General features: G+C 40.6%; 1 protein-coding gene across 20 annotated transcripts in view; it reads left to right on the plus strand.

The window, feature by feature from the left end:
• ARPP21 (cAMP regulated phosphoprotein 21) overlaps positions 1-13410 on the plus strand; it is a 242753-nt gene that overhangs the window by 162238 nt on the left and 67105 nt on the right. For all 20 annotated transcript variants that reach the window (XM_028751232.2, XM_028751230.2, XM_028751234.2 and 17 more), the window contains 2 exons: positions 8604-8641; positions 10489-10542. In XM_028751232.2, the coding sequence (XP_028607065.1) occupies positions 8604-8641; positions 10489-10542 (92 nt within the window). The remainder of the gene's footprint in view (positions 1-8603; positions 8642-10488; positions 10543-13410) is intronic.

Here is a 13410-nt window from a genome sequence, read left to right on the forward strand (position 1 = left end):
TCTAGTTTCTAAGGCTAAGTTCCTGTTGAATATTAGCTTGCAATGGATCCAAAGACTCTTCAGAAGGACAGCCACCCATCCCCATTGCAGTAATCCAACCTTGATGCAACTAAGGCACGCATTAATGTAAACAAGTCTGATTCCTCAGGAATGAGTGCAATTCACACTGCAGCCAAAGCTCAGCAAAAGCACCCCAGGAACACCAGCCCCCTGAACCTCCATAAGTGTTCCTAAGCTGTGAACCTAATTTTTCAGGGGGAGTCAAACCCCATCCATAAAAGGCTAAAACCCTCTTCCAGAGTCTTCTTCCTGATCAGGAGCAGATACGTCTTGTCTGGACTGAACTGCAGTTTTATTTTTTTAGCTCCCATCCAACCCACTGCCTCCTTCAGGTACCAGTTCAGAACTGCAACTGCTTCATTGATATTAGATGAAAAAGAGAAAAGGGGCTGTGTAGATTTCAGTGAAAATGCACCCCAGACTTTCAGACTACCATTCTCGGTGAGGGACAGAATCAGTCCCTGGCTGACACCATATAGTACACTAGTGACCAAGGTACCAAACGGAATAACTCCCATCACCATCTTCTGGAACCAACCCCTGGGGAAGAACTGGAACCACTGCAAAGTAGTAACCTTCAAACCCATCTCTGTCAGATAGTTCAGAAGGATGCCATGGCCAATGGTACTGAATGCCACTAATACGTTCAGCAGGAGCAAAAGAGAAATGTCCTACCTCTCTGGTTCCTAGTGTAGATTCTGTACCAAGCAACCAAAGGTATTTCAGTCCCCAAACCAGACATGAACCCAGATTGAAATAGGTCTAGATCAGGGTGATCCAACTTTGTATGCCAAGTGGGCCAGAAGAGTACTTCAACATGGAACTGACGGGCCGTGGGCCCACTGCATTGTCACATGGCAGGGGGAGCAAGGCAAACATTTGATGCCCCCCCCAAAGCCCTCACCCCAAGTCTTCCCATAGTTTGAAATACTAGGCTAGATAGACAAATAGTTTGGTTCTGGTATGAGGCTGCCTCCTATGTACTTAAGAGTTTGGTTGTGTCATATAATTTCAGCTTGAGACCCAAGCTAGTTGTTACTCAGGTGAAAACTTAAAGTCTCCCAAACGTTCGTTATTTTAATGAAAATGAAAAGCATAAGAAGTTTGTTTTTGAGCAGAGGAAAGCTGAGCTGAGTGGAAGGCTGCTTAACTCTTTCCTCCCATTTGTCTTCTCAAAATCACCTTCTCCAGTCCACTTTTCTCCAGACTTCTGCCCAACTCAGTTGCTTAGAGCATGGTGTTGATAACTAAATACTTTTTGCCTTAAACATTCTGATGCCCATGCACTACTTCTTATAAGAGTCCTTTTCTTTTGTACCTATGTGCTTTCAAATTATAGTACATGCTAAAAGGTCACAGATTGTGCATCAGAAAAGTTAAAACCCAAATTAAATCTGTTTCTTGCAGTTATATTTTTGCTGCAATGTGTTTTCCTAGTTGGGAAATTTTGGCCCGCGTTTATCCTAAAACTTCGTTGAATTATTTTTTGGTCCAGATTTATTCTGATTGTTTTTTGAACTATTTATTGAATCCAATTTGAACTGCTGAGTTGGTGCCTTAGTCCAGTTTTCGATTTTTAAATGAGAGGCAGGCACTGAGTTTTTCAGTTACTATGATTGAGAGTAGAAGATAATACTAGGCATTTAATAGTCATTTGGAATTTTCCATTCAGTAGAATCAAGAGAGCAGCTTGGTCTATTTTAGCCTGTATGAAAATGATGAAATTGTGACTAGATATTTTTCAAGATTAGCATTGCAGATACTTCTCCTCCAGTCTCTTATACATTCAGTTGATTATGAAATCAAACTAATCCCATTTCAACAACACATCAATAACTATCAGGATAGCTTTTGGGGGGTTTTGTTCAAAGTGTGCAGTAAAGTAAGCCAATCCCACCATCATTGTACAAATATTTATTCATTTAGGTATAAACTAAAGCAAAAACATTTTTTCAGCCTACCAGGTAAGAGCACAAACATTTTAATCTTAGGCAGCCCAAACGTATAGCTACGGTAACCAATTACACCTTTGTAAAAATTCAATATAAAAGTATTGTCAAAGCAATAATTCTTTACAATCCTTCTGTGAGGGATAAATGAATATTGTAGTAGGTTTAGAAAAGGTATTTAATAAAGTATATTGTAGCTGTGGCATTCCCTTTCCTTTTGTGAAAGTTGGGCTGTTATGCTGATTTGAATCTAATATGCCACATTAGAAACGTGTTTACAAATCAAAATTGCCCCCTCCAATGTAATGAATGATCACATGATGCCATGCTATTCAAATTAGAGGTGAATTAAATCTTATAACTAGGGCTGCCATTTCTGAATCTCCCAAAACAGGGCATTGTATATTATGCAAATCAAATATGCAGTTGAGCAAATTAGATTAATTATGCTACTGTTACTACTGTTTTCAGCTGATGCGTCACCTCTTCTCATGCTGTATGCTGCAGAGGCAGTGAGGAAAGGGATATGGAAGTCCAATCAAATTTCACTGCCTGAGAAGTAGCATTTTTCATACATCATCTGAGGGAGGGGGTAGCTGCCTCCATCCTTTATTAACAGGAACATAAAACCGAAGACTAACAAAATATAAAAAGGGAGATCACAATGCTGTTAAGGCTCGCTGTCAGATATCTGTGTTCTCTAATACCTGTCTCAAGTCGCAAGCCATATTTTGGTAACTCAGTGGTGGAGCACATGCTCTGCATGCAAACAGCCCAAAGTCCAGTCCACATTTCCAGACAAATGTTCAGGAGTGAACCTAACTAAGAATTTGCAAGAGCAGAATGGCTTCCGCTTGCACAACAGAATTTCCATTTACCTGCTCTGGATGGTTAGGGTGAGGGGAACCAGAGCAGATTTAAAGTTGGGGGGGGGGGGATGCAAGGAAAGGAGAGGGAAGGGAAAATCCATTGCGCAAGCAGAGGTTATTCCATTCATGCAATGACTTACCGTATTTTTCGCTCTATAAGACGCACCAGACCATAAGATGCACCTAGTTTTTGGAGGAGGAAAACAAGAAAAAATATATTCTGAATCTCAGAAGCCAGAACAGCAAGAGGCTGTCCTGGCTTATGAGATAGCCGCGCACAGCCTCTCCCGGGCAGCGGGATGAAGGCTCCCCCTGCCCAGAAGAGGCTGTGCATGGCTAAGCCAGAAGCCAGGACAGCAAGAGGGATCGCTGCGCAGTGATCCCTCTTGCTGTCCTGGTTTATGGGATAGCCGCATGAAGCCTCTTCCGGGCAGCGGGAGAAAGGCTCCCCCAAGAGCTGCGCTCCCTTTAAAGAGCGTGCGGAGAGTGTGTGCGGCTCTTGGGGGCTTTTCCCCGAGGAGGGAAAAGGGCAGCCCTTCTCCCTCCTCGGGGAAAAGCCCCCAAGAGCCGCACACACGCTCCACGGGGCTCTTTAAAGGGAGCACTGAGCAGAGCCTCCCGCCTGCATTCGCTCCATAAGACACACACACATTTCCCCTTACTTTTTAGGAGGGGAAGAGTGCGTCTTATAGAGCGAAAAATACGGTACTTCAATACAACCCAGAAGCAGCAAGTGCTGGAGAGAAAACAATCTTGGGCTATTTGAACTAATGGTCTGACTCTGTAAAATGTGCAGCTGTGTATGACCACATGACATTCACGCCCTTCCCAAGTCATCCGCGTGCTGTCATTCTACTGCCATTCCTCCTGCTTTGGAGAAGAAACTCTTTGTTTGGTGCTTAAGCATGGGACAACTTCCACTCATTTCAGGCACCTGTTTGTGGGTCAGTTCCCCTCCCTCCAGTTCTATATGAAATCTGTTTTGCTGTGGAGTACAGAGTAGATATTTTAATAGGTCCTTCCACATAGGATAGTATCTATTTGGACTTCTCGACTTTCTAGATTTTAAACAATAATTACTGCATCCATTAGGTATTCTCCAAAGCAAACTTCTACAACCTGCGGTATAATTGCAGAGATGAGGTTCACAACTGTAGCTGCCCACGTCTGAATGTTTTAACCCACAACAATAACTTTTCTAAACCCCCCTTTAAAAAAAAGCCCCTCCAAGAACAAAATCTGGTCTAGGTGGGGTGTTGGTGCCTGCAATCTGGAACATCTCCAGGCAATCTGGATATAGCAGTTGCAAAAGTTCACACTTCATGGATGCAAATATACAGCTCTTGTTCCAGCTCCAACTCACCACGGGGATGATGAAAGGAATCAATAACCATTAGATAGCTTGTGCTAAAGTGTCAATGTTTGCTAAATATATATGACCCTGTATCCATGCTATTTTCCTAGAAAAAGAGGTGCGGTAGCTCACCATGAACAACTCCCTTGTGCTGGAACTGAGTTCCAGCGAGTTCCATCTGAAAGAAAAGTCCTGCCCTGTGTTTATATTACATTTGCCAATATAGACCCTGAAACTGGCAGTGAGATATCTCGATTAAGGACAGCAGAGCAGAAATTACATACAGCAGCTTTTTCATTTCATTTTAATTGGAAATTTGCAATGAATAAATTATGAACATGAATAACACCACCGTAGCAACTTCCCTTGTTTTTTTAATTATAAATTGTGTTTAATTTATGCTGTCCCCACCCTTCTGATACGCCTCAAATATCTGCTTTGGCATCACTACAAGCAGATGCTGTCAGGAGAAAATTGAACAGATTGGCAGCTGTGTAAACAGAGAGGTTTGGGTTGCTAAACAGAAGATACAGGGGTGGGTGATGAAGAACTGCAGAAGAAACATACAAAGGACACTCTTTTGCAAGGAGGGAAATAGGCAAGAGTAGCAGTCTGATTTTTCAGCAGAGGTTGTGTGACACAAAACCCTCAGTTATTAAATGTGTGCGCACACGTTTCTCATGAGTGTCCTATCACGGAATGTGTAAATTTATTTTATAAATATGTAACCCTTCAATACCTCTTAAGGAAAGCCTTTATTACTCTGCTATTATTGCTTAAATTTACAGCCATGGCACATCATCACAGCACTATTAGAAGGCAACATTAATAAGATCTATTCCCATTCTTTCCATCAGAATCTTGCTGTACTGGCCCGTCTTGGTTTTGTTAATCAGTAGTCACATTTGAGAGCAGCATCCAGACACGGCCTTCTTTCAGAAGGATGCTACATTTTATCATGGAGTGCCCACCATACTTCTCATGCAGTATCTATTGACAGACCAATCCTCCATGAAATTATCTATTTATTTTGTTTAATCGAACATGTAATAAATTTGATGTTGTTTAGGATTTTTTGTGAATAAATACATACCTTGAGCAGTCACACGAACGATTTAAAACACAGTTCAGTTAAGTAATATGAGTGAATGTGGTCTCCAGAAGAAGGAAGGATCAAGTCAGAGAGAGTGAGAGCACGAGAGCACATTCACAAAGGGGAAACAAGAACAAGCAAAGGCCAAGGAAGTGATAGGGAGGAGGGACAGGCTACTTATTTGTGAGTTTGGAGCAGAGATGTCCATACCATTCTGGCAATCCACCTTGTCCCAGTTTCATTCAGATGGATAGATAGATAGACAGACGCATACACACACTATATACCATAATAAACATATTAGAGGGTTGTGCTTAAGCCTCACTGAAATCAATGGAGTTTAAGCCATGGCCAACTTGATTCATCAATTTTGGTGGGATCCAGCTAAGTCTGGATCCAGGTAATATTTTTTTTAAATCATTACCTCTAGATTTGTGATAGCTGCAAGTTCAGAATCTTGATTTTACGATACATATAAGCACTTTTCTGTTGTCGTCCCCCCCCATGTAGCTACTGCTGCACAAGTCGGAGGGGGCCAACATGCCACCATCACCCATGCCCCCATTGCCAAAGTATTGGGGGCTGACCTTCTGTGGTGGGTAGTAACAGATAGACTCCCTGTATAAGGTAGGATCCTACAAGATCAGGGTTCTAAGTCCCATAGGGCACCTGTTCAAGTACAGCAGGTTTCCTGACAGAGTTGTTCAGGCTGCAGCACATGGGGTCCTGTGGCCCAAAGGATAGTAACTGGGGCATAGAGGAAGAGGCTTCCCCCATCCTCGCCTTCATACAGTGGTAATGATATTAGGGAAAGGAGGAGAGAATGACAAACTGAAAAGGGAATTGCTTACTTAAGCTACAGTTGAAGGCCACCTGAACCCCAGGTCCAAACTGAGTTCTTTATCCACACTGCTTTCTACATAGCCCCTGGTTATTGTCTGCACCACCCCCGCCCAAGCTCTTCTTAAGCCATTCAAATAGTTTCACAAGGTTATGTTAACGAAGCACTTGATTAGAGATAAAATAGCTTACACGTCTTCCAGAAATATTAACACTATGGATTGGGAGGGAAATGGGAAATTAGTGTCAGAAGAAAAGACTTCTCATGGGGGATTGTAGGACATTTTCAGCATGTAGAGATAGTTCAGCGGGACTTGAAGCAAATGCATTTATGCATTTGCCTACTGAGGTTTTTTGTCCTGCATTCCTTTAAATTTGTGATTGGCGGGCAAGTGAAACATTTAAAGGTAGTGTTAGCAATTGCTATGCTATGATAGCACAAGCATTAAGCAAATGGAGCATTGCATATAAAAGAGCAAAGTGAAACTCAACATGATAATAGCTAACTTCCTTCCCCTAAAGCTTGTCAGCTCTTTCTTTCTTAAAGACAAAAACAGCAAGGGTAATGTAATAAACTGTGTCTGTTTTTTGTGCCACGGAGACCCACATCAGCTCTGATAAATGCATATTCCAGGAGATGGCATGGCCTCGTGCCAGCTTCTGCAGCATGGAAGATGAACGGAGCTATTATTGAGAGTTTATCCATAAGACTGTAATGCTGATCACACCGATACCCTTCAAGATACTGAAGAGGTAACAGTCATCTTACACTTTTCAATAACTATTTAGTGCTGTTTACCCTTATTCCTCACCTGAACAACAGCAATTTTCATAAGTTATGTTCCCTCCGCAAACTTGACCTCATATGCACATCTGAGTTCTTCTAGTCTTCTCTGACACAGATTTCTGAGCCGATGTTCACTTCATAATTTCCACATCCAGCATGTAGTGCAGAAACACAGACAACACACTAATACATTTACACAACTGACAACAAAACTATGGCCTCTCTGGAAATGAATGCCGTCAAAGGTGGAGAACTATATTGCATGTTTTTGTTTCATCTTAGGAAATACAAATTCGTTAATTAAACGAAATGGGCAGCTTAAGATAAGTAAAGCAGCAAAATGGGGGGAAGTATTGGGCTTTCCCCCCACATGAACATATTTGTTATTCTCTCCATGCTGTAAACTATGTGTCCTTACAGCCTTGTTTCCTTGTGTGAAATTTGTGCGATCGACGCAGAACAGCAAACGAAAGTTTTAATGAGTCAGGCTCATATACTCCATGAGAGACCCTGTATTATTACATTGGGAGTTGGGATCATCATCACTATTACAGCTTGCAAATGAAATATCTGTTACTGTAAATTGCCACAGCCTCCTTGGCCTCAGCCAAGCAGCAGCTGAGTTTATGCAAAATGCTTCAGCCATATGTATTTCACGAGAGAAAACTAGAAATGAACATGGATGTCTGTGATTTATCACAACAGTTTTCGGAAGCCCCTTTCTGAACATCCTGTAAGGGAAAAAAAGAAAATGAAAATGTACACAGTATCTGGACTTTCATAGCACTAGAATTTGATGTGGCTTATGATGTGATTTGAATCATCTGCAGTTTCATAGTTGTGGAAGCAATGGACCTGATCTATTCCTTGCTTCTCTCGCTCTCTGTCTCTTATTCATTTTCACTTCTTTTGTTTAAATTCACTGCAAGTTTGGCTGGGGGTTTTTTCTTTCTTTCCAAAAACATCTATTGTGCTCGTTATGAACAAAAAACAAATGGGAAATGCAGAGTCAAAGGCAATGAGAATAATTCATGGATTCAAACAACATTAAAATGATAGATTCTTGGCGATGGAATTTATTTTTTGTCAAATTATTTTCCATCCAGGACACGTTAAAGTACCGTTAGCTTTCTTAAATTTGTTTCTTATAATTGAACCATGCAGGATTTAAAACTATTCTACCTGCTTCAGCTTCACTCACTCTTGTGTTTTATTAGCTCAGCATATTTTCCTTCCATTTGTCTCTCATTGACTTCTTGGCTCCAGTCAAGAAGTTAGCTGTTCTTATGCCCCACCGAAACTGATAAATTAGTTGCAACATACCTGTTCCTCTGATTTCAGCAGGTTTTAAGCACTTCTAGATATCTTTGTTTTGGGATTGTTGCTTAAGCACTTCCTATACTTCTCAAAAAATATCTGAAACCTGTACTCCTCTGAACTCTTCTGCGATAAGAAATATTGATATATGGTTACCCCCACAAAAACAACCTGTTATGAATTCCTTGTTAACAATCGTTTGAGCATTCATTGTATTCATGATGCATGGATATGGAAAGTATTTCTAGTTTCAACCTGGAAAACTCGGATGTGAGGGTTACCTTGTTTACCAACCAAAATGCTTTTTTATTTGTTTGTTTGTTTTGTCTTCCAGTCAGTTTGCTCCCAGGAAAACATTTTTCTGGATAACAGGTAAAAATGTGCATATGCATTGTATATATATTGGGTTATTTACTTGTTTGGCATATTTTAGACAGGCCTTCAACGTGAGTTCTCAAGGTAGTATGCAAATATTGCAGTGAAAAAACAGCATAAGCCACAAAATGATCTAATTCACAGGTCAGCCACAAAATAGCAGCAACGCCAAAGTCACAATAAAGGGGAACTGTCCAACTAACTCTTACGTCCCCCAAAGCCAGATGAAACAGATATGCTTTTAAGAGACATCAAAAAGATGTCAACATGAGATACAAATGTATCTCTAATGGAAGGGAGTTCCGTAACCAAATAGGCCATTCTACAAGTCGCCATGGAATGTGCTGTGGTTATGGATGAAATTATCAGCAGAATTTAAGGCATGTCTTGGCAAGTAATGGGAGAGGCATTCCTCCTATGACCTGGGTCTCAAGCAACAGTTGTGGAGTTCAGCCCAGAATGATCCCACTGGTATTAAAAGCCTTTCCCCTGCAGCCTTCCATGCCGCCTCCTGGAAGAGATTAGGGGGTGGTCATAGGGTCTTCATGGGGGAGGGAAAACAAATGAAAATTACTTTTTCGCCCTTTTCTCTCAGTGGGATTCCTCCAATACATCAGGAGCCTTCCACAGATAGAAGCATTCCTTCTATTCATGGGAGGCGAAATCTGGACCCAAGTCACTATGTTTTAATAGCCGCAATTTGTATTCTAATGCTACTTTGGCTGAGGGATCAGTTAATTTGTCCCAACTTAAAGTAGCTAGCATGGAGTAGATCAGGCATAGGCAAACTCGGCCTTCCAGATGTTTTGAGACTACAGTTCCCATCATCCCTGACCACTGGTCCTGTTAGCTAGGGATGATGGGAGTTGTAGTCCCAAAACATCTGGAGGGCCAAGTTTGCCTCTGCCTGGAGTATACGCAAGCATTAGAGCAGAGGAATACATAGCATTTGGCAGAGGTTTTCAGTTTAAATATAAGCGAAGGGGTATTAAAATGATATATCATTAAATTGATGGGATGCACTTAAGTCACTAATTTCTTAGGTGTGTTATGTATTATATTAGTGATTAAAAACAAACAAATGCACACACACACACACACACACACTGGGGAAATGTCACTAGTTTTTACCGAATATCCAAGGCTGTCGCAAGACATCATAGTGACTGAATTAGAAAATCCAAATGGCTCTTCTCTCATTCCACTAATTAATGCGAGGAAGAATTCACTAGGAAGGTCTCCAGTGCAAGGAAACGTCACTGGAATAAATGGGAACTTCACAAATGGACAGCCTCAAGGGTTTGATCTGGATCTCTCCCACCCTTAATGACAGGTAAAATCTGCCACCGATGGTGGCCATTTCACCTTAAAACAGCATACAGTATGTGAATATTCTGAGTTTCAGAGGAGAGCTCATGCTGTCTTTCTCAGATATATAAATGCTCTTGACTTGTGGTAAATGGAATTATTCTGGCTGCAATTACATTACTGGAAAATAATGAGTGTCTTAATGTTATCACAGCCTACTCTAGTGTCACATTACAGAGTGATGCACTACCATAAATATATATATTTTTATAGCAAACATGTTGCAACCAATGCAAAAATAATTTATAGAAAAGGGGCTGCCATTCAGTGTGCACAGATCAATATCAAAGAAGAGAGTCCAAAATCATCCTTATGGCTACTGCACTAAAGCTGTTGTGCCTTTTACTGCAGTCTTATTTAAAAAATAAGGAGCGTGATAAAAAAATATGGCTATAACAGCTGAAGCATCGAGTTAAATCCAAGTTTTTAAAATGCCCTATTTTTAAATGTGTTTCCTTCCTTTTCATTTTCATCAGGCTCTTGGAGGATAGCATATGCAATGAAACCCTTAAGAAAAGGCAGCTCTTCAGGTATGCACAATACAGATCATTAAAGATATATTTGTAATTTTGCATTGTTTAAATGTTTAGCTTTGACCTCAGAGTGGGCTATGGCATTAACAAAACCTAAATGAAACCATTGAAAATATTCAGATAATCTTCAGAAGATCCCAAATTGATCCTCCACACCACACCCAGCTCCTCTCCTGGAAACGTCATATCCAGCAAAGCTTTCAGAAGCATCTCAAGATTGAGTCTTAAATTAGTCTCCAAAGGGACAGAGTTACACAGTTGATTTTATATATATGGATCTAGTTTATAGATAGTTTACCCAGTTGTGGTTGAGACTGTCAGTTGACTTTAGGGATCATGGCAGGACAAAGGGAAGAGAAGGTTTTAGTTTTATAAGTAACTAGGGAGTCATTTCACCATGGTGACATGAAATTTCAGCATCTGTTATTGAAATCTCTAAATATGTTGGTGAAATCAGAGAAACAGCCCAGGATTTGTGCTGATTTCATATCTGCACCCGCTTCTACCCCGTTTTTATTTGTTTATGTTTAGTATTTTTAATACAGCGGTACCTTGGTTTACAAACTTAATCCGTTCTGGAAGTCCATTCTTAAGCCAAAGTGTTCTTAAAGCAAGGCGTGCTTTCCCATAGCAGCGGGGGACTCAATTTACAAATGGAACACACTCAGCAGGAAGTGGAACATGTTCTGCTTCCAAGGCAAATCAAAACACCTACTTCCAGGTTTGCAGCGTTCTTAATCCAAGTCGTTCATAAACTAAGCTCTTCTTAAACCAAGGTAAACATCACGATAATCCTATATATCACAATGTCTGAAATAAAGATGGAGCTATGTAGAAGCACTGGGTGGCTTCATGGTTTTTCCCACATTGTGATTTTTGCATAGTGCGTGCACACATCATGATTCACAATATATTGCCAGGTAAACAATTATGAAACCGATATCACAATATGGACTTCAAACCAGTTTTGGATTATATATCATCCAGCCTTAATGCGTACAGGAGCTCTTTGTGTACACTGGAACCTCCTGTAAGTGGGCTGGATCTCTGGATCTAGATTTGTGTGCTTAACAAAAGGAACATTATAGCCAGGCTTCCCTGAGTATTTAAAAGGCAACTACACTGCAATGCTGAATTTTAAAAAAACCCAAAACTGCTCTCCTTTGATTTGAGATGCACCTTCTGCTGCTAGCATGTGGCAGCAACAAATATGAGACCCTTAAGAAGAAAATAGTTTTAATTATTATGTTTTAGAGGTAAAGGGTCCTATTTTAAGCTGAGTGAGTTGAATGTACTTGGTGCATATGATATTCAGTCTCCTTCTCTGTGCCTCAAATTGAAAAACAGCAAACACGGTACAGAAATGTAAGCCTCAGCTACATGTGGTGAACTGTAACGTTTACTGGATATGCCTATTAGAAGTTAAGGGTGTAGTTTTGTTTTCTAATGTGTAAGTATGAAGTTCCGGGTAACAATTTGAGAAATGGCACACTCCCTATTTTGTGGAGGGTTTGGTATTGGATACAATACCATATACTTAGTCACCGTTTGCATTCAATGAGCATATTTTGCTGATTTCTTCACAAACGGTTCAAGAAAACAACTTCTATATTAAGGAGCTCAGAGAAATACTAATAGATGCTTGAGTTCCAGGAGCATTGTCATAAGTGTCACACTAGGAAATACGAATAGACGAAGGGAATGTTCGTAGAAGTTGTACAGAGCACATGAGGCCTGAAGGCAGTTATGTGAGGAGTGGATAAATAGGCATGTTACTGAAGAGGGTAAGAGCAAAGGGCAACTCAAAGTTTAATAAGAAAGGATAATTATAGCAAAGCAGAATTAAGAGGTTTAAGATTACAGCAAGAATCTAGTTGATGGGCTATAGAAGAAGAGAGAGCCACTGAAGGGCTCAGTACAAGTGCATGGTGAAATATCCTGAAAGGAGTTGAAAGAAAATATATTTGAAAAATTCCAATTTGGCCCAGGACAAACATGGAAGTACGTAATATGTGTGAATACATTTAATGTGTCTGTACTGAGGGACCTAGCAGGACAGCAGCGGACAAGAAAGGGTATTTAACTTTGACCTCCCATGCAATGTTCTCCACTCAAAGCTGTGTTTCCCACCAAAGTGGGGCCAATAGTAGCTTCAGGGGAAGCATTTTATTTGAATTACTGCACCTAGAAAGCAGTTAAATACCCTTCCCCACCCAATATACCACATTTCCTCCCCCCCAGTTGTTATTTTTAAAAAACAACAACAAAGCACATTAAACACATTCACACATTTAATGGTTCAACCAGTTTGGCCCTCAGAATGGCAGTTTTTGACAACAAAGATGAGGGTGGAAGGAAGGTTTTAGGGGTGTCTAGTAGTGACATGTAGCACTCAGGTACAGAGGTGGACTATCACTGCTATGTGTATTATTTTTTGCAAGTGCTTTTGACTGTATGTGGAACTTGAATTAATTGAAACCGAAGTGAAAGTAGGTTTCATGGGAGAAGTGTCAAACTACAGGGAAGTGTAAAGTACACCTGTAAAAAAAAAGGCCTGCCTCTCTGATTGCATGGTTGTGTTGTTAGCTGATTATGAAATGCAGAACGCGGTGTTAATTCTATAGGCTTCTAAATTGTGCAAAGAGAGTGAAGATGCAACTATTATTAAAATATCTATCAGAGGAATGTGGTGCTCTCCAGATGCTGTGGACCACAATTCCCATCCTCCCAAATCACTGGCCATGTTGACTGGGAGTTGTAGTTCAAAACATCTGGCTCCATCTCATCCTGCTGTTCTTTCAGCATAAATGGGTTTGTGCCCTCAGATTTGCTCTTGCAGTTCAAACTCGGCAAAGAAGTTTGTTG

Source organism: Podarcis muralis, chromosome 12, assembly GCF_964188315.1.
Source record: "Podarcis muralis chromosome 12, rPodMur119.hap1.1, whole genome shotgun sequence".
NCBI lineage: Eukaryota > Metazoa > Chordata > Lepidosauria > Squamata > Lacertidae > Podarcis > Podarcis muralis.